This window comes from Idiotropiscis lumnitzeri, chromosome 9 (assembly GCF_059441095.1).
Source record: "Idiotropiscis lumnitzeri isolate Australia: NSW breed Sydney's pygmy pipehorse chromosome 9, RoL_Ilum_1.0, whole genome shotgun sequence".
NCBI classification, from domain to species: Eukaryota; Metazoa; Chordata; class Actinopteri; order Syngnathiformes; family Syngnathidae; genus Idiotropiscis; species Idiotropiscis lumnitzeri.
This window is the reverse complement of record NC_142399.1, coordinates 14,969,192-14,991,250: the sequence shown is the minus strand read 5'-3', so window position 1 is coordinate 14,991,250 and position 22,059 is coordinate 14,969,192. Positions and strand designations below refer to the sequence as shown.

General features: G+C 39.4%; 1 protein-coding gene across 5 annotated transcripts; it reads right to left on the bottom strand.

Moving 5' to 3' along the window:
- Window positions 1-1,619: 1,619 nt before the first annotated feature.
- Window positions 1,620-19,049, bottom strand: ikzf1 (IKAROS family zinc finger 1 (Ikaros)). Of its 5 annotated transcripts, none has more exons than XM_088305459.1 (8): window positions 18,734-19,049; window positions 14,882-14,935; window positions 14,625-14,738; window positions 7,222-7,491; window positions 5,693-5,860; window positions 4,538-4,663; window positions 4,062-4,196; window positions 1,620-3,549 (listed from the first exon to the last, which is right to left on the bottom strand). In XM_088305459.1, the coding sequence occupies exons 1-8, from the start codon at window positions 19,047-19,049 to the stop codon at window positions 2,840-2,842; spliced, it is 1,893 nt and encodes a 630-aa protein (XP_088161585.1). In that variant the 3' UTR covers window positions 1,620-2,839. The 5 variants fall into 5 exon arrangements, with proteins under 5 accessions (XP_088161585.1, XP_088161586.1, XP_088161587.1 ...); XM_088305460.1 differs by having other exon boundaries at window positions 1,621-3,549; window positions 4,062-4,193; window positions 18,734-18,943; XM_088305461.1 differs by lacking the exon at window positions 4,062-4,196 and having other exon boundaries at window positions 1,622-3,549; window positions 18,734-18,942.
- Between the last annotated feature and the right edge of the window lie 3,010 nt (window positions 19,050-22,059).

Genomic DNA, 22,059 nt, shown 5'->3' with positions numbered 1-22,059 from the left:
GTTGTACAGTATGTGCTAATATAGTTTTTTTTCTCAATTTGTTTTTGTTTCATTATGTTTTTTTTTTGCTTGTTCATGAATGTGGTTTACGTCATTTACATGTTCAGAATAAATATAACTTTTACTTGCTACATTTGAAATGATATCTAGTCCTTTCTTTGTCAAGATAGGCTGGTTACTTTTCCAACCTCTGTGGACGATGACATAATGTATAAAAAAGACAATACAGTGGGTATAAAAAGTCTACACACCCCTGTTCTTGGTTTTTGATATACACTATATATACACTTGAGATCAAGATAAATAATTTCAAAACATTTGCCGCTATTCTTGTCATCTTTGGCAGAACCTGTACAGCTCAATAAAAAAAAAAAATCTTTTGTTAATTCAAACAAGTGAAATTATGTCATGCACACCCTCTTATAAAACGATGCGGCTGTGTTTGGAATCAGGCAATCAAATTCCAACTCACCGCCACCATTTAAAGCGTCTGATTAAAAATGCTGATGTGGGCAGCAGAGTGAGAAGCAAGATATTCCTCATCCAAATAATATATTTTCTTCTTTGTCGTCTTAGTGTGTATGTTGTAAATTGCTGTAAAAGAGGCTAACTCATTTTCGTACTTAATCTGTTGGGTCAAGTTACTGGACTGGGTTTTTTTTACTTTGGACTGTAAAGCTTAGTTTATGGACTTGAGTATATTTCAGATTCTGTGTTACATTTACTTACTAAATAAAGGAGTTGAATTAGTACTTCTTTTTTTTTTTTAACATTAGTACCTGTTCTTCATTGTACTTGCTGTAAGGAAGAGCCAGAGAACATCTACCACGCCTGACTATTCTACCACAAACAAGTGTAACATCTGGCTAATTTTGAAGCAGTCAATTTTATGGTGAAAATATTACTACATATTTTAAGGGAGCAATTTAAGATGAAGGAGGAAGTGAGATGTGGAATTGTGTAGCAGGGCTTGTTGGATTGGCCCTCTCATGCAAATGTCACCCCCACCCCACTCCTATTGGGTGCCAGTCAAATGTAGCTTTGATGGCCACAGCTGCTTTCCACTTCTGCTAAATCACACTGTGACCTTCTGGAACGATGCCGTCACATCACAAGGCAGGTGCTGAGCGGTTCTTCAAAGACATGCGTGACGTTCCAAGTCGAGTCCCGAGTCGCGTCTGCTCCAATGCCTGGTTTTCTCTGTTTGCGCCTTCGAACCCTCTTTTCCAACTTCAAACATTAAAATCTTGAAAGATGATTGTGTTGAACCATTCTGATACAGATTTGTACAATGATGAATGTTGTGCCTTAATGCTATTAACAGTACATAAAATGATGTGCTTGATTATTAAATGGACTCTTTAATTTGATGAACATTAGTATTTCTGTACTTAAAATTTATGTCAGCAGTTAAAAATATGCCCTTGCAAAATGATTCAATTGTGATTTTAGGTTTGTTTTGTGACGGAATTGTTTGCTTATTTGCTGTGTGTCATTTTCTCACACTCTGAAACTCAAACAATTAAGCAAAAGAAATCCTTTATTGCAGGGGAGAAGGGGCATTTCAAGAAATACATAAAAAAGCACATGGTCTCTTTTGGTGTTTTCATTACCAGGTAAGGTGTAATATTGAAAAAAAAAAAAGGAGTAGTATTCTTAAATATGTAGTATGATTTTGAAATAATAATTTACATGTAGCCTATAAGTGAAGAAAAAATGGAAGTGTAGTGGAAAATAAAGAGGTCAGACAAAATCGACTTTTATAATATTCGCATTTTTTGTCACATAATAAATTCACTGTATCGTATTGTATATTTGCTTTGCTCTTTCGCCGTCATGGCATGACAAATGATAAACTCTAAGATAAAATCTCCATGTTTTTGGACAGATTACATTTTGGTTTGCTAAGGACAATTTTGGGAAAACTATGAGTTATCATAATAATAAAAATAATAATAATTATTATTACACATTGTATAAGCACAGTAAATAGCACAGAGTAAATCAGAAGCCCAAATTGACAACTTTAATCTCATTATGATTTTTCACTGAAAAACAAATGAAATCAACATTATTCTCGCTTATATAAAATATCCTTTATTGATATTTTGTGAGCATGAAACTCCCACAAAGCCACAAAAGGCTTTTATCTTGAGAGCAAAAAAATTCTAATTTGACAGAAATGAAACAACTTTGCAGTATATTTTCCTTGCCTTTGCCTCTCAGCAGCAGTAATGTTTTCCCCATAAACACATTTAACACATTTGAACGGGAGAAGTGGCAACTATTCTACTGACAAACACCATTAACTGTAATAAATACAAAAAAAAAACAAAAACAGGCAAAATGTCATATAAATAATATGTGAGTTGTGATATAAGAATACAAGTTGGAAAATGAACTTGATGACGAATTATCTACATTGACATTTTTGATTGATTGTATTTTGTACAGATAATTGCTGTATCTTGCATCACCATCAGTGAACACGGCAGGAAATACAGTTTTTTTTTTTTAATCAAAACGAGGAAATAAAGTTGCTGCTTATTATAGGGAAAAATGTGACATATATACACGTAATGCCACATAAGAACATTTACATACTGTAAGATGATGCCTTTTTGGCATATTTTGTCTTGACTGATCACTATTTATTTTCTTTCTTACACAAGTTCAAGAATTGAAATGATATTTGGATGGCTTTTAAACACTTCTGTTTCCAACAAAACATGCACACTGTATAAAATCACACTTTCACACATCAATGGTGTATTTCACATTATCCACTTCTAGGCATTGATTTTATATGTGTGGATGTGTTTGTTGCGGTCATCATAAGTCAGTAGCGATGCTCCCCTCGTGTTATGTGCGAAGAGAACTCATATCGATCTTGACTGCGATGGCCACAGAGATTGCATTCAAAGGGGTCTCTGAAGCCGTGGCAGCCCATGTGTATGGTGTACATAACGTGGTCCAGGAAGAGGACGCGACAATGTTCACACCTGTACGCCCTCACCTGCTCACCGTCTGCCGTCATCACCTTGAAGCCTTCCGACGCCATCTCCATGCTTGCCCGGATGGCCTCGTACTGTCGCTGCTGCTCCTCCTTCACGTGCGGCAGCGCGCCGTTCCGCACCCCGGAGGTGATGTGGTTGGTCAGGTAGATGAGGCCAGGGGCTGCCCCACCTGCTCGATCCCCGCTGTTGCTCTCCGTGTCAGTGGAGTCTTGGCCGCTGTGGCTCGGAGAGCCGTCCTTCTCACTAGAGGCAGACTTGGATTTGGAGAGCAGAAGCAGGTTCTCGGCCGCACTGTCCTTGGCTGACAGGCTGTGGGCCGTTCCTGATGGGACATCCGGTGCTGCCTTGTGCAGCGGGTAGATAGAGCCCATGCCCACGTCAGATGACGAGGCTGGGGAGGGCTGGACCAGAGGACGGAGCGACTCTGCGCCAAGGTAGCTGATGGCACTGTTGATGGCCTGGTCGATCACGTGGGGCTGTATCAGCTCACCGGGGGCTGGGTCGTAGGAAAGGTCTGACAGACGCTTTTCACCTGAGGGAACACACACATGTTGGTTGTCGCAGTAAAACATTATCACCTACATCCTGTGACAAGTTCAACACATCTTGGGCTTAGCTATTGTCGTCATTCTCTCACAGTGCCATTCCAGACCACATTGCGCAGTTTAGCACAGCAAATTTCATAAAATGGTCACTTTTTAAACAAATAAAATGCCCATTTCTCCTTGGAGACTCTTTGTGAACCAACCTTTTACCACAATAAGCGTGGGCTCAGTGGTTGCCAATTTCAAACTGCTGTGAGATCCAGTCTGAGTCAACAGTCAGGAAAACAAATCTGACGTGACTTAACATGAGCTGCTACCATTTACAGAATGCAACAGTAGTGATTTATATAAGTTCCCTAACACTGCGTTACTTCTAATATTACCTCTTAAAGCACATGTGTTAATTAGGGAAAAAAAGAATATCAGTTAATTAACAATTTACAGACCTATCATGAAACTACCTTTATTGTAAATATATTGACACAAATGAAGCCCTTACCCACAAACTTCTGTGGCATAGTGCTCTTACGCTTAGCTACATTATTAGCTAGCCTGTCTAGCACCAAGGCTCTGTCAGATCCCATCTGGTTTAAGTCTTCCCTCTGTTCATTCTGGCTGCTTTCTTCCTTTACTACTGGAAAGCAAGACAGAGAAGGAGGTTTTAGAGTCAAAATAGGTGGCGTTGGTTGAAAAGTGGTAAACTAGTATAGGAGGGCTGCTTTGATAGTTTAGTTTTTGTTTTCTGCTGAATACACCACTATTTTAATGAATGTCCGTTGACTTATAATATACAGGTAATCTATAAAGGTCTCAGTTTCAGCTCACGTTTACACATAGACCATATAACCTACAAACGTACAGTACAACCTGACCTATTGCTGTTTGGCTACTGTGGTGAGCTGATTAAATGAAGTAAAATAGGTCATCAATATTTGGGTGAAAGAGAATGCTAATATGAGAATATGAAGGACTGACCTGTGTAGATGCTGTTCTGCAGTCCCATGCACTGGAGGTAGTTGTGACATCGCTCCTTGTGCTCCTCGAGAGAGCTCCGCTGCTTGTAACTCCGCCCACAGTAAGCACACTTGTGGGGTTTTCCAACTACAAAACAACAACAAACAATCGATAACAACAGCAAAGTTCACTAATCGATTTTGAATTGCGTTTGTAATTTTTTCGCTACAATAGCAGTGAGTGAATAAGTTGAATTGTACTCATCGGGAGATTTTTGTTAAATCTAATTTCAGAGCTGGTCAGTCCTTCCCGGGTGGAGTAGCGTGGAGGGGGCGAGGGTAGGCGGGGTGGAGGGGCGGTGGCAACACATTTTTATGAATGAGGCCGGAGGGTTGAGGCCGGAAGGTGGGAGACTGACCAGCAAAAATAGGTCAAGAGCCCAGCTCTGTCTAATTTTAAACAATTCATTGTAGAAGTAGTATTTTCACAAGATGTTATGCTTACTGTCATTTTCACGTATTAGTCGCTCATTATATTCTCTATTCCAGGAACTTTCGAGTACTATAAATTTTACATGTTAAAATTGCTTTTAATTTTCAAAGTTAACAGTCAAGTTGATGAAAATAATTTTGAATTCAGGGAGACAAATCAACTCATTTTATCCTCTTCTACCTATTATTCACTTTCTTAAATGTATTGTGGGCACACACATTTAGGTGTGGTAGAAGGAAAAAAAGAAAGAAAGGAATAAAGAAAGAAAGAAAGAAACAGAAAGTGACAAAGATAGAAAGAATGAAAGAAAGAACCAAAGAAAGAAAAAAATGTATGTAAAAAATAGTTATATTGTCATTAAACGAAAAATATACTACAATGGCAGACTTTTGGGAAAAACAGCCTGTATATGCGGCTTGATATTGCATGTCAATGAGTTTAATTTTTCTTTTAAATGACATTGAAATTCTGAACCTATGATGTCAGTAGTTAATAAAAAAATATGTTAACTTTACTCAAACAGAAACAATACATTACAAAATCCGATAAACTGATAATTTTGCGGGGATTTCTTATTTATTTATTTATTTATTTATTTATTCGTTTATCACCACAAACGCACTTTCTGTATTACTGAAAGTAGCATCAGTTCAGTAGTGTATGCCTGAACTTTGCGACACTCACCGGAGTGGGTTCGCAAGTGTCCGGTGAGAGCATCCCTCCTGCGACAGGCGTAGCTGCAAAGGTGACACTTGAAGGGTTTCTCTCCAGAGTGGAGCTTGATGTGACGCAGCAGGTTGCCCTTCTGGGTGAAAGAAGCGCCGCACTGGCTGCACTGGAAGGGACGTTCTCCTGAGAGCAAGAAGACAACACACAAAATACTGTAAATTTGCCTGCTGAAACAATGAACACCAAAGTATTGACAGGTATTCTTTACAATGACTTTTTCTCCTGATTGCAGGTTAAAAGAGTATGCTGCACGAGCGGGAATGTAGGGTCACCGTGTTACAAGCATCCGAGGAAAGAAAACAAGTGAGATAATGGAGCAGCTCAGGGGCAAAGTGAGTGGTGGCTGTTCCACAGTGACGCTCCGTCTCTCTGTGCTCCCCCTGCCCCATCAACTCCTGGTGCTCTGATCGAACAAGCGCCTCTCAGACTCAGCCTGGCAGTTTCGTAATGCACCATTGCCTGGGTCAATTTGATCTGAAAATCTCATTTTTTCCTCTTCTTCGTCTCTAAAATAAGAGCAGTGCATCACAATGCAAATTCAGCCTCATTTGAATAAAGTGAAGGAAACACTTTGTGTTGAGAGCCAGTCTTCCTGATCAGCGCTCCTGGAATAAACCAATATCCAGCCTCCTCGAGTGTTGTGGCATTCTGTGAGAACCTTTTAATGTGTCTTTTTTCAAAGCCTCCATCTCAATAAAATAAGAGTCACCAGTGAAGCAGCAAAAATATAGAAAAGGGGAAATTCATTAAAAATGCATTTCAGGAGCAAAGACTCAACCACAGAAGATTTTCTATTCAAATAGGAAGCACTTCATTATATCCTTTATTGTACTTTCATTTACATTAGTCTACTGTTCCTTTATTCCATTTTGAGTGTCATTAGATTCTACAGCATGACAGTTAAGTGCCTTTTTCAAAACTGTTCCCCACCACTGGTTTGGGTTCATTATGATAGAATATCAATTCACAATTTTTGCAAAACTTTTAATAGCTCGGTATATTTGTGACTGCACGGAGATCCCATTTAATTGCACGGGGATACTTTTTTTTCTCAAAAAGCAAGTTTTTTTTTTGTTTTGTTTTTTACATTATCTTCGCTGCTCGATTGCTCAACAATGTGATGAGTTACTGTTTACTTGAGACGTGATGTTTCTCAGTTCTTTTTTGTGCATGCTAATGGTGATTTCATACATGATAGGTCGGATCTGCATTCATGCACACAGTCAAACCACAAGCATTATCACTATCATTATTGTTTGGACAGAATGCACAAAAGAGACACAAGCCAAGTTCTAGTGAGACTTTCATGCCAAAAAAAAAAAGAAAAAAAGTAAGAATACACCCGTTTTGATGTTTTCATTTGTAAATAAAGGGAAGTCTTCTCAACATAGGACGGAGTAACTTTGCTGCCCCTCATCCATCCTCTCATACTAACATTGAACATGGGTGCATATGGCGGGCATGATGTATTGCAGATGGCTTACCAGTGTGGCTTCGCTTGTGCACCATCAACACATTGGGGCCAATACAAACTATCCCACAGATATCGCACTTGAGCTTCCCGTTGGACAGCCGGATGCCGCCAGCCGAGGCGAAGACCTTGGCTTCGGGACTCGGCTGTGAGCCGTTCACCTTGGCCCCCGAGGCATCGATCACGCGCAAGTCTTCCGCGCACTCCTCCTCCTCCGTGCCATTCATGTCACAGGACAGCCCATTCTCCTCATCACTGCGAGCCTCAACTTTAATGTTACAGGCTGGAAAAGAGGGCAGGGGGAGGGGAAGGGCCACGGTTTAGAAGAAGAGCAAGATTCTGTCATGATGTTGTATAGAACGAGAGATGGGCAGTCTATTAATGTCATGTGGCATTAGTTTGGGTTACAAATGAAAACTAGCTTTTGTGACTTTTTCCTGCCACCGTTACCTGCTCTGGGAACGGTCAACTTTTTCTCTCTGTTATGATGTCAGAATTCCAAATTAGTGTCCAGAGATGGAACTTCCATTGAGATTGTGGACCACTAGATTTACTATCCATTTTTTCTGCCATGCCCCACATGGAATCACAAATTCTCAGATCCCAATTAGGCAAAAGTTAATATCGAATGTCTGCCAGCCATCATCTAAATTCTTTCCTTCATGATGTACACAAACACACTCTCATCTACCCATACATCAATCCAGCAGTAAAGCAGAATTGTGGCAAAAATTTGGGGGTACAGATGCGATGCGCTAGAGCAAGGCGCCGAAAACACCTGAACTATGTCATTCCTTGTACCAGCAATGTATTGTCAATCACAAAATGTTCTTTTCAATATGTTCTATGCAGGCCTACTTGTCGAAACATGGCACTCTGATTAAAATTGCATTTGTGGAATATGATTTAAGCACTAAAAAAACACCGGTTTTTAGCCCTCTCATGGTGCTGCCTTTTTGTCACTTTTGTTGACTGAAAATGACATCATTGTTGCTTTGGGTTCAGCTAACAATCCATCATGGCTCAACTTCAGAAAACAGGTGATGTTCAGTCAACAGAAAGTGAAAAAATGGCCGTCCCCTTAGATGGCTAAAAACTGGTCGATTTTGCTGTATAGCACATATTCCACAAATCATTTTTAATCAGAATGCCATGAGTAGACGAGTGAAAGTGCATAGACATTTTATTGCGATAATTTTTTCGAGGGGTTGTCTTCACCTGTCAAGTGAATAAATGACCAATCAAAATGTGTATAAGTGTGGATTTAAATCAAAAACAAGAGTCAAACGCATTAGTTTATTTTAATAAACCTAATTCAGACCACTTTGTAGACGAAATATACTTTTTGGAACTTATCATTGACAATAAATGACAATTTTCAGTGAAAGTTTGTAGAGTTATCCATATTATGCCCGGGAAAAAAAAATCATAGCAGTATCGTCATCGGTCACAACAATTGGACTAAAGTGGAAATGACCTGCCCCTCCTGCCCTTGCACAACGACACTCCCAGCCACACGCATATACATACTGTCTGAACATACACGAATGCATAAATAGCAACTGTATGGCTTAGAGATGAGGAACCAAGTGTGGCAAGGTCAGCTAAGAAGTGTATACACACTAGGAGGTGCCACAACCCACGACTGAGAGCACTGACCCAGAGACTATGGTGACCCTGGCAGACTGGTCAACAACCAATATTCAGCAGGGTCCCCTCTTCATGGGCAGCTCTCTCTCTCTCTCTCTCTCTCACTCTCAAAAAGTAAAGATGAGAAAAAAGTGCTCTATAAAATTACGATATTACTGTTTCATTTGACAAGCTCTTTATAGCTTCGTACTATTTGGTCTTTTGTCCAGATCCTTAATCAGCTGAAAAATCACATGATCTGCCCGGCTAATATGTGCGTTCATATCTCGATGGATGGGACACAAATCAAAATTCATTTCAAAGTGAAGCGGTTGGATTCAAGTTTCAATTTATATTTCATTTAATAAATACATAATTTCATATAAATAAATAATTTCATACAATAAAAACATGGTGGGCATGCGAAAAAAAATCTTGCTTATTTTGGCATTTTACAAAGTCATGAAAGATTTCAGAAGAGGCTTTATGAACGTCATTTGCTTTGTGTCTGCCTCGTTGTCTGATGATTACTATTACGACTGCTCTATTGACTGTCTTGAAATTCTCATTCGTTTTTTGTTTTTGCTTTTGAATTAGTTTTTTTTTGCGAGTGTTTTACTGAATACCTGCTTAGAAAGCTTGGTTCGTTATTTATAGATATCAAGATTGCTTTATAAGTCAGGTTTGTCTCAAGTTTTGAGTGAGTGAGTGAGCTTAACTGAAGTTGGTCAGTCAATTACCCTTGCGATTGCTGTCGTGAAATTCTTATCAGTTTATTTTTCTTGCTTTTAAATCTAGCTTGTTTGTGTCACACTGGATTTTACACCTACTCAGATGGTATGTAACAAAAGACATTTTTCGGCAAAAAGTGTGTTATAAAATATTCTATTCATTGTTTATAGATATTAAAATTGCTTTATTCCTGAAGTTGTAAGAATTTTTCAATGCACAGTCAAAACTTCTTTAATGATACACATACTGTTTACACATTTCTTGTTTTTCCTCAATTAACTCTCATGATTTTGGCAATTCAACATTTTGTTTGTCCAATTTTGTAATTTTTTTTAATCGTTCACGTTAATGGGATGTCTGTAACACAGAATCCCCATTTACGTAGAAATAAAAAAAAAAATCAGAAATAAAATGGACATAAGTGTTTTTCACATGACGGTGACGCTTTTCTTCACTGCAGTCCTCACTCAAGCATCGCACACCATCATACTTTGGTGAAACAAATGACAGTGAGATAAACAGGAAACAGAGACACAGGAAATAGTGTGAAACTAAGGAGGTGAACGCGTGTGATAAAGATACACGCAAGTTCTTGTTGATTTTCATCCTCGTTCCAATCAGTCAGAATCTTCAAACTAGCGCATCGTGTGTGCATGACGATAAACTCTCAACGCCGTCATTTTGATTGGACTTGTTGTGTTCCCAGAAAAGAGAAGTTCCCTTTGCAAATGAGCAACCTTCTCCTTCTTTCCCACCAGATGACTTTGTCAAGAGAATTAACAGACTGATCAAGCAAGTGGCCGCGCTGCGGTTTGCGTGTCGTGTTTGCAGCCTCATTTCCCCACACTTCAAACCCTGAGCTTTTACAACCGAAGAGGAAGAAGTGGAAATCGTGAAACATTTTGGAATCCATGGAAAAGGGGAAGCTTTAGAAAGAGGGCCTGTCTAACCGAAATACCAAGAATTATGGAGAAGTGACATAAAGGGAAGCATGGGAAGGGAATTGTAAAACAACATGTAACTGAAACAGGTTGACTTTTCTTTTTTTTTTCACTGCCGTGTTGGCTGCTTCCTTTTACAGAGAGAACATGCCTCGTTATTTGCACTGCTTAAATCTTTTTGTTGTGTGCATAGAATGTTTTCTCATATTTTTCTCATGCAACAGCAAAAGGGACGACAAAAGAAATGAGGTCTGTGAGCATAGGTTTAATCTCATGCTTTATTTTTTTCACCATTTGCCCTGTAGCCATGAAATTTGGTCCTTTAAAGAAGAAGTCCACCCCCAAATAAACTTTCCTAAAAAATGTCCTATGCAACCTTCAATAGTCTAAAAATGAAATTCTGATTCATTTTATGTTTGCGTGCTATGAGTTAAGCAGTAAAATCCACCTTTTTTTAGTCATCTCGGGGGGCGGCCATTTTGTCACTTTCTGTGGACTGAAAATGACATCACGACTGCTCAAGGCTCAGGTAACGACCAATCACGGCTTACCTGTTTTCTGAAGATGAGCCATCATTGGTCGTTATCTGAGCCCTGAGGAACTGATGTCATTTTCAGTTGAGAGAAGTGACAAAATGGCCGCCCTCTGACATGGATGAAAACGGGTGGATTTTATTGCTTAACTCATATTCCACAAACAGTATTAATCAGAAGGTCTGCATAGAACCAGTTCTTGCAAAGAAAATGTTTGGGTTGACTTCCCCTTTAATTTGCCTGCCATTACTTATGATATTGTCTCTTTTTTATTGTTGTTGTTGTTGTTTTACTCCCTGCCCAAAACCCAAATGCAGTCATGTTTTTTTTTTTTTTTGAGGGATAAAAACAAACAAAACTGGAGAAAATTAGGAAACACATTTTTGCATTGATATCCTGTTTTATTTATAGCCTATATAAAACATTTTGACTTGGATATTTCACTTCCACGTTCTCAAGTTAATTCAAGTAGGAAGTGTAATGATGTAAAATAATCCTTTCACAATTCCATCTGATGAATTACAAACTCCATTAATATTATTTATCTGTGTTAGAATTACTCACAGTTAATTAAACGGTTTAAAGTGCGATAATAAGTTTACCTGCATTATCATCATTTGAATGTGAATCCAAGTGACTGTCCGCTGCATTATAATAGTTCAAGTGAATGTTTTTTGGTTTTTTTTCTCGAGAATAACACAATTTTTAAACTGCTGTTTCAGCATGTTTATGGAAACCTGACAGTGCTGCTGCAGTTATCTGTAGTTGAGAGTCCGTTTTGCAAAACATGTTGAATTTGTCATCTAAAGGTTGTATCACAACACACATTTATTACACATTTATTATTTAACAGTAATAAATAATAAATAGTAATAGTAATATAATGTTTATAAGTTTCATGTTGCATACTACTGTAAGTGTCCTTTATCACCTCTGATTATTTATATTTTCATCTACTTGACTATTTTTTTTTTTTTTTAAGAAGACAGGCAGTATTTAAAATCCTCAACAAAAAGCACCTTTTTCCTAAAATTCTTCTTTAGTAAATTTGTCTTGTAGCAGCCAGGCAAGCCTCTCATGACCAGCCAATTGAGCTCTTTGGAGCAGACAGAAGGGAACCGTGCACCCAACTGCTCATGGACATGGGGAAGTGTCAAATGAAACGGGAATAGGAAGGAGGCTTCTGACTTTATATCATGTTTGTCTCAGTCACATGCTGAATCCTGATTTGCTTGTTTTGGGAAGCTGGCGTCACAAGCCTGAGTGGACATATAAACCACACGGCAATAAAACGGTCGTGGGTTGATGTGGATAAACGTGATCCTTGTATTGCAAACAAAGTAGAAGCAAGTCCTGTGGCAGAAGTAATTGGCACATTTTGGTGTTGATAGATAGCAGATATGGGAAGTTAGATAGCAAGTGTTCTTGTCTGCTGTGTGGAAACACACACTGAGCCTGCCGGGGGTTCCTGTTACAAGGCTCAAACGTGTGTGCAAGGTTGTGGAACCATGTGTTCAACGACAGCACTGACACTAGCGATAAACCAGCCCGTTTTGACCTTAAACTTTTGATTTTACATCCGAATATTTAAACAACTCACTGTCTCCCTGTCTCATCTGCATACCAGCGTGTCACTTCTTTCAACTTCTGACACAAGTTCACTCATTGCCATTCTAATGAGATTCTACATGCATGAAAACAATGCTTATTGTCTCTCTAATTAAGATACATTTGAGAACCAAAATATTTAAAAGTGTGATGCAGTGCAGTTGCAATGGCAATAATAAACACGCTGAAAATGTCAATATTAAATGAGCCCGGTTATTTTTACAAATATGAATATCTCAAAGAAATCATACACTCTCTAATAATGCTCTTCAATTGGACTTCAGAGATTGATTTAACTTTTTTTTTTTTTTGTGCCACAAATTCAGATTGCATTGAATAAATAATAAAGCATGTAGTTGTTAGTTGCGTTCGAACCTGTATGACAATTATGTTTGCCTGCGTGCTATTGCGACAAAGATGTAGGAGAAATTTAAACTTCCCTCTCTTGTGTTTTCTCTCTAACGTTACAGACACACAAACAGACACATGCTTACACGGGTTTAGACTGACTGTTTAGGGAAGTTAGGGACATGCAACTACATCACATTCATAATGATTTGTGTCTTATTTTCATATATATTTGGGCTTTAAATGTTGTCTGTGGGGGTGTGTGTGGGCGGGGGGGGGGTGCAGGTGTGCTTGTGCGCAATGATCTTCTCAAGATTGTTGGCCTTGCTCCTGAACTCTATCTCCCGAAGTGAAGAAACTGCCTGCCGGCAACTTGTTTCTGAGGAAACTCTTACACATCCTATTTCAGTTTCCCCTCGCTTTTCATTTCTCACTGCGTGCTGCTAATCTTTGCTGTTATCTGGATGAGTGGAAAAACACAGATAGGATAGAGGTTTTCTTTTTTTTTTTTTTCTGTTTTTTTTTTTTTGCATCGATGGCAATAAACTGTGCAGTTTTTTATTTAATTATCCTGTCACTGGTGTGCTGGAGCCTATCCCAGTCAGTGTACACCGTGGATTGGCCAGGCAATCGCAGGCCAACTGACATTCAAACATGGGAAATATATGTGACTGAATTTAGGTAATTTGCTTTGTTAAAAGCCCCACAAAAATTCCATGTGAAAAAATGTGCTCTATGTTTTTATTATATTCATTTTGCGGGACTTGAGGTAAATATAAGGCCCAGATGAGAATTCCGAGCATCCTTAACGTCACTGTGATATTCCCTAGCTTGATGTTGACAGATTCAAATCAAGGCCACATTAGCTATTCCTTAAGATTTAGATTATTAATTAACATGCCATGGATCAGAAGATTTTTTTTTTTTCCAGTGACCTAAATGCATCCATTCCTCTCTTTTTAGAGACTGTAATTGATCCAGGGGAATAGTCGCCGCAAATATTTCCCACTTAATGTCCAAAGGGTCATGTTGGGAGAAAAAAAAAATGTTTGTAATTTTTTTTTAGGCTGACATGAGTTTGACTTAATTGCTGCTTTGGGAGTGATTACATTGCTTTTTAATCCCACTCATTGAAATGTATGGCCAGATGAATTAAGATATTTTAAAAAATAAAGATGAATTAAGATATTTTAAAAAATAAAAATTAAGAATGAATCAATCCAGTACAATTAATATACTTGTCTTCACTAAAAGTTCATCGATTTTACTCATTAATGTCATTGATCGGCTGGATCTAATCTGACTGCGGGTGAGGAACCCATCCTAGGACTCACACGGACAAACATGCTTTACACACACAAATTAGATTATTTGTCATGTTTTTGGCTTGTAAGAAGAAGCCACAGTACCAGGGGAAATCCTACGGCAACACATGATGAGCATACAACCGCCACAGGAAGGCCAGAGCTGAGATTTAAACGTCTAACATCCGAACTGTTAGGCAGACATAATAAAAGGGCGTACCACCATGCTGCCCACGCTTCAATCAAGAAAACTGGGCAAAACCAACGCACACACGATGAGAACGTGCACCGTGATTTTGGAACGGTGTGGCTCAGTAATACCTTTTTCCCCTCTGTTGTGTTGCTGGTGGGCGGAGCCTGCAGACAGGTCCTCTGGGACAGCCATGGGCTCCTCTGCGTCCTCGGCCGCTTCGTTGGCAGGGGGGCTGTCTCGGCCTGGCGTGACACGCATCAAAAAGCTCCCGTCACACACCGCGCAAAGGACCCCAAGCGCCTCTCTCAGAGGACTAAAATTACCTTGCGGTGGGTTAAAAGCGGTTTGTTGCACGTTACAACTCAATCATGCAGCAGTCTCTTACCTGGCATCGGGGCCATTTCCTGGGCCTCCTCTGTCTCCATGCGGTGCAAGTACTCTAATGGGCGATAAGATTGAGATGTAAAAGTATGTACATTTAATCAAGGGTAGGCAGAGGAAACATTACACAAAGCTGGAGCGGGGTAAAGGGCGCACTCTCGCTTTGTCACCTCGGTGAGATCACTCTTGTCACAGCACAGTCACGCCGCTGTCGCCCACATTATTTTGCAAAGAATTACAGACAACTTCATTACAAGTCTGGCAGAGTCTGAGATGAGAGAGCAGCCCGACTTCAGCTGATGGGCCCGCCGATATATGCCGGGCTTGCCGGGAACAGCCTTTCAGACCACATTTGTTATTTATTGTTAATTTCCTGCCACGTAATCATCTAAAAAATGCAAAGTGACCGCGGCAAAATTAAGCAGAAAATTAACTGGCCTCAGGTCACGGTGGAAGTGGGTGCTTGCCGTGCTCAGCTGATCAACGCTCATGTTCTCTCTAATTTACTGAGCATGCATGGCTGAGTCCGCAGCCTCGGCACAGACGCAGTCACATTCAGAACCCAAAAGAGGAGCAATAAGACGAGGCGAGGCAAGGATGTCAGCGAGATTGACATGGAGGCAGTGGAATAGATTGCAATTGAGGGTAAGAAGTCAAGAGAGCAAATGCAACTGGAAGGTGGAGAGAAAAGAGTTGAAGCGCAAAGACGAACAGGATGGAGAAGTTCTCTTTATTGGTTCTTTCGCAGCAAGAGAAGGCAGCAATGAGTCCAGAGGCGCTCCTGAATATCTGAGGAGTCACCGGTGCTTGTGGCCCCATTAATAATGGATGGCCCTCAAGCCTGAAGCAGATGGGGCCGACCGCCCCGGCCGGGGCGCCGCCACTTCAAGAAGCCCTCGCTGGGGCCGCTGCCCGGTCCAAGCAGCCACACAGGGAGAAGTGAAGCTCCTGAAAATAGCGAAACAAGCCCAAGGGAGAAGGGGAACCGAGGCCTTCCTGTTTCACTAACAGATGGCTCCACACATTTGGAACAAATAGTGGGAAGCGGCGGGGCTTGTGTGTCGCAACACAACAGCATTTTGCGGAGTCAAGTCAGGAGCTTGTGCAGACACCCAAGTGTTAAGAGTGGAAGGGGGGCAAAGGTCACTGGTGCAGATGATTTACTGCACATCGGGCTGGGTGTTGCGTGCGCCACCTTCCTTCTGCATCTGGAGTTTGGAGGTCGGGCTACAGAATGTATTCTCTGGTGCCCTTTTTCTGGGCAGATGGTGTGAGGGGAATCACGGATGTGTTGGTGGTTGACACTATCAGCCAAAACCTACTTGCAAAGACGTCTGGAAAGTATGGTGCACATTCAGTAGTCAGGAAGTCTGTGCGTGTGTGTGGGTGCGTACGTGCATAGAGAAGCACTGGAAAAGTTTTGGTCTGAGTATCAGTGAGGAGAGGCAGGAAGAGGCTTGCGGGTTGACAGAGGGTTGCATGCGTCTATACATTAGTGTTTATGTGCTAGGGGGTGGGAGTGGGGTTGGGGGTGGGGGTATCTACTCATAGAGAGATGCAAAACAGCTACACCAGCAAGAAGGGTGGGGATGAGAAAGAGCGAAACCGTTAACAGATACTGAGGACCACACCAGTGAATTCTGGATACCCGAAAAGAAGGTCACAAACAGGCACATGTACTCACGCGTGTTTGCGTGTGTGTGTGCATTGATGATAGCAAATAAATTGCAAGCATTATATTGTATCCGCTCACCAGTCACAACATGACAGGCAAACCTGCACCAAGCGCCAAATAATAATTAAAATAGACATTCAAAATCAACTCTGTTCGCAGAGGTATAACATTTTTTTTTAATTGGCATTATTATTTACAATTGCATTGTGACAGGTGACAGCAATGTCGTAAATTGGGTAACCAGAATAAGAAATGTCTTTGCTGTTATATATATATATATATATATATATATATATATATATATATATATATATATATATATATACTTCTATGATAATATATTCAAAAGTAAATATTATTTTTCAAAATCTGAATTCTTGGTGCAGTTCTTGTATTGGTTCTTATAAAACTAGATTGGCAGGTTTTAGCAAATGACGCGACAGTGTTATAATCATCACTGGTCGAAATTATGAATGATATAAAACAATATAATAAAATGCACACAAGCGCACACAGACATCCAAGCCCACGCACACTCACGATACTGTCAACACAGTAGAAAATGAAATGAATTCATATATTAAAATTGTTTAAATATGTATATATATATATATATATATCCTGTGTTAAACTCAAATGAAACATTTATTTGTGTACTCAGTTTTGCCGTGAGATTTGACAAAAGACAGATTCAATGTGACTTTGAAAAGGTGAATTTCAATTTCAAATTATCATATAGATTCGCGAAAAGTAATAAAGTGCCAGGTGCTATTAATAATTAGGCGACTAAGGTATATGGCATAACCTCCCGTCCGCATGTGTTCATAAGGAGCAACACGTCAGTAATTCATGAAATTTATAGATGATATATCAGTGGGTTGACGGAGTTAGCAGATGTGTTCTTGGGGGCCCGAGTGAGGGGGCCGACGGGGGAGCAGAGGTGCACTCCAGAGAAGTTTTCTTCATTTACATGTGACACACTTGACTAGTCTGCTATTCAGACAGTACAATCATTTTAATAACTGCCTGTCTTGCACTGCCTGCTCCCCTCCTACTTCTCTTTCTTTTGACAGCACACACCACACACACATTTGCAGCACTTCTGCTTCTTTCGGTCAAAAAAAGTCATTTGTGCAGGTGTGTTTCCAAGTTTTAAATAGACGGAAAACTGAAAATTATTTTTTGGGAAGTGTTGAAAAGGTAAAATGTCCGATTTTTGCGAAAGTTAATTCGGTGGATTGTAAACTTCCTTTTTGTTGCTTGTTTAAACATCCAGAAAGTGCTCTTTAAAATATAAATTTGAATTGAACAAATTCCGTTATATTTTGTCAAATTGATCCATAAAGTCATTATTAGCAATAAATAAATAAAATTCTACACACACTCCCTTTCAGTTTCTAAAATTAAAAAGCAGAACAAATGAACATTCCTGTGCGTTTTGAGATGGTCTTTTTTTTTTTTTTAGTCCTTTCTGTCAACAATTGAATCAAATAGTAGTCCTGTAAAAGGTATAAATTCCACACCATTCACATAATTAAAAAAAAACTTAATGAGAATATGAAACAAGCTACATGTGCAGAAAATGCCAGGGATTATCTTTAAGCGTCATGGTAAGGTTTCTGTCTAACTCTTAAATTCACCCCTTGATAGTGTTAAAAGTTGCAAAGACAAACGCATTCTTAAAGCCGTCGATTTAACGCGCTGCAGTGGTACGGCACATCCCTTGCAACAGGTGTCACATCAGAAATAGAAAAACAATTGAAGATATATTAAAATACATCCAATTTGGGAAAGATAAATTAAATAAAAAAACTTTATTAGAAATTTTGAAAATATGGATCCATATTTTCCCCAAAATACAAAATCACATGGAAAATGGGAAATTCCCCAAATGTTCCTCTCATTTATGTGACACTTTTGTATGAAATGTGAGTCGAAAAAGAAGTGTCTAATTTCTAGTGTTTAGTGAAGTCTAACGTGTGAAAAGCGCGCGTGTGAGAAGGGATGAGATGATGCACATGCAGCCAAACACTGAAGGAGTTTTTTTTTCCAGCAGGTGCGTGCCCCCCTAAAATAAAAAAAAACTTCAAGAGGATCTGCCCGTGCCGGTGCCGAGCTCTTGCCCTGTCCCAAAACTACCATGATTGTCACTGCGCTCAAAGTTATTGGAAGCCACTGTACCTGCTATTCCTTGAGTTTGCAGTATGAAGTTCTTCCAACTGTCCCCGGCTCCATGTGCAGAAGGTCGCAGCGCCGCGGCCCCATGGAGCTGCGCCCTCAGTCCCTCCCCTCTCCACTGCACTTCCTCGTTCCAGCCCAACATGACTACACTGTCCTCGACTGAAGCATTTTGCTTGCTTTTATCCGCAGGCCGGGTGTGTGGCGGGGCGTCTTGGCACTTGCTTTGTGCCGTGCCAATAAAAGCTGACACCCAGTAGACCATTACTGGCAGCCATGCATGAGATGGGATGAGGCGCGCGCACGTAGAGTGGACCATTCATTGTTTATTTATTTCATTCTCACCAAGGATGCTGATGGGGGAGGGAGGGGAGCTGGCGGGGGGCACCCCTTCATGCGCGTATTGGACCGCTCCCCTTCTGTCACCTATGCTGGCACGTTGAGGCAGCCCATGAAATTAACACAACTATTTCCTTATCCGCTTAATGACTCTTCCTCTCCACTTTTCTAGACTTTCTTTTCTCTTCCGTAGCAGGTCTCCTTTGTGGCATCATCAGGTGCCCATTTTGGGATGTTTATCAAAGTCTGTTTAAGCACATATTAAATGTCGTATACAGTTTAAGGGCCATATATTAGTATGGTCTTTTGTCTTCGCTTGAAAGTCAATTTAGCACCACGACATTCCTGCACACGAGTAAGAGTAAATTTTAAGGTTTTAAAGTTCATAAACTAGCGCAGTCTTTTTCTTCACTAGCCCCTTGGTAGAACGACTTCAACGTACCAGAAGTAGAACGGCAGTTACTCGGGATGAAACGTTTCATTTAAGCCTTGATTCAATTCGATTTTCAGTAGCCAATTTCGATTCAATTCAGTTTCCTAAAACGCTTTTTATTTTCAACTAAAGGAATGACTTATTTTCTAACCCAAATATTTTTTTATCTTAGCATCTGCATTTTGTCCATATTACAAAATGTAACTTTTTTGTAACTTTACTTTGGACTGTTTAACTGCATTCTAGTCTTGATATTTGTGTTTTGTTAGCGCCAGAACTGAACATGAAAATAAATAAGTGCCCAATAGATTTGACTCTCACAACAAATCCTCTCGGGATCAAACGTTTAAAATTTGCATTGATGTTGTATCAACTCGCTGTTACGAATCGATTCTTCAACTTTTTACATCGATGCTTGTTTTAAGCAGTTTAAATAGATTTTAAATAGATTTTTGATTAATCATTACATCCTTGGCAGCTCACTTATTAGATACTCCATGACATTTCAGCGTACTTGTAATACAACAGCAAAACTGTGCGGTAGTTGACGTCTACATTCTATATGTTAATTTCATGATATCACTAGTAGCACACAACTTTGAGTCACTGGTAACATAAGCTGTCCTAGTATGACCAAGTTGTCCTATTGTGCACACATCTGTTATAACATAATTGGACATACCGTAGTGGTTACTAGTTAAACACAGTCATTCAACTTGTGCACTGAAGTGTCTAACAAGCAATAAGACGCGTGATTATGTTCAAGATATAGCATGTGTACATACTGCAAAACACGTATTGGAGGCAGTGTACGGCATAAAACTTAAATCATTACTCAAACAATCTATATGAATTGCAAACCTCCTCTTTCTTGATTATAATTTATTATGTTAGCAGGACATAACATACTACAAAGCATGTTACCACTAAAAATGTCTAATTATGAGTTAATTAATGTTAATCTACACTCATTGACCACGGTTTACTCTAGGAAAATACTTCGTCTTATACATATCAAATCATCATCATGTAATGAGAAATATGATAGAAAATTGACTTATTAACGAGTAGAGAGATTTTTGTGTCACTGTGGTGTCTGCACACCCATGAAGTGTGAAATTAAACAAGCGAGGAAATCAAATCTAAGATGGCTTTTTCTTGAAAATGTGTCTGTGAGTGAGCCAAACGGACATTCTGGCTAATTTATCATACAATAATCACTCCTCCTTCCACGCCAATTTTCTCCAGCTATGACCTGGAAGCTAGTCTGAGGGAATATTTGCTGTGTTCAAATCCAAAAGGGAGGAAGAAGTGCTGCATTGAGTTTTGTTGGAAGCAAAAGATTAGCATTCTCTAAAGGTGTCGGCTTTTGATAAGCAGCACATACTTGATTGTTCGGTAAGTTGTCAACAGGGTGTGTACGCACCACATACATGAGATCAGCGTAATAATTGTCCAGTGTAATTCTGCAAATTGTTGATGAAGTGCTTCCTCCAAATGTGAAAATGAACACATTTTTCTATGCGGGCCACCTTTTAGTTGGCAGATCACATTCACTTTTTTAGGCTTGGGCTCAACAAGAATGCACCGTATAGCTCCGAGCAATTGTCATGGTAATGAAAGCATGCAGTAATGAGCAGTGGCTCTTTTGCATGAGACAAGAAGGCACCCTAAAAGGTGATTGATTTGTGATGAAAAAAAAAGAATAGAAATCCAAAAAAGCAACACCTGGACAAAATTGTTAACACCCCTCGATTATAGAAACAAAATCCATTATGGTAATAGAAATTAGATAAAAAAAAAACAAAAACAAAACAAAACATTTTTTCATAAAAAAATAAATAAATAAATAACTTAAATCAATGTTTTGGGTTTTTTCTCGAGATTTAAGCAGAATGTGCACAGGTATTTTGACCCACTCCCCTTCATTTGTCCTGGTTTTCAATGTCTTCAAAACCTATACCCTCCTTAATGTTTGGCAGCAGGTGTTTGCACCGGAAAACCTCGATCTGATGTGACATGTCAGAAAAGCAAATGTTTTGTCTCATCAAGCACATTCTTGCAGAAGCTTTGGAACTTGTCAATACCGATTTCCATATATTTTGTCCATATTTATATATGTTGAATATCATTTGTGAGGGCATCTTTTCTTCTTTTTTTTTTAAATCCAGCTCTCACTGACACTGCAGGCGTACCAAAATTAGTGTCTAGGTAAAGAGTGTTAATATTGTGTTGGATATGATTAAAATATATATGATTTGAAGATTAATATTGATGCATTTTTAAATAATATATTATGATCTCGCCTAATTGAATAACGCTTTATTTGCATTAATATAATCTCATATCAATGACATTTTATTCCCTGACCATATTTTGAGCATTTATATTATTGTAATTTTTGTTTTGTTTTAATAAACACTTTCATTTGATGCATATTGTGAATTCCCTTTGCATTAATTTCTTTCTGTGTAAGTGAGTGTTTGTATTCCACTACCTTTAGGCCCCACAGAGTCTTATCTCAGGAGCGGTCGTGTTCTGGATTGCTGAGTCACCT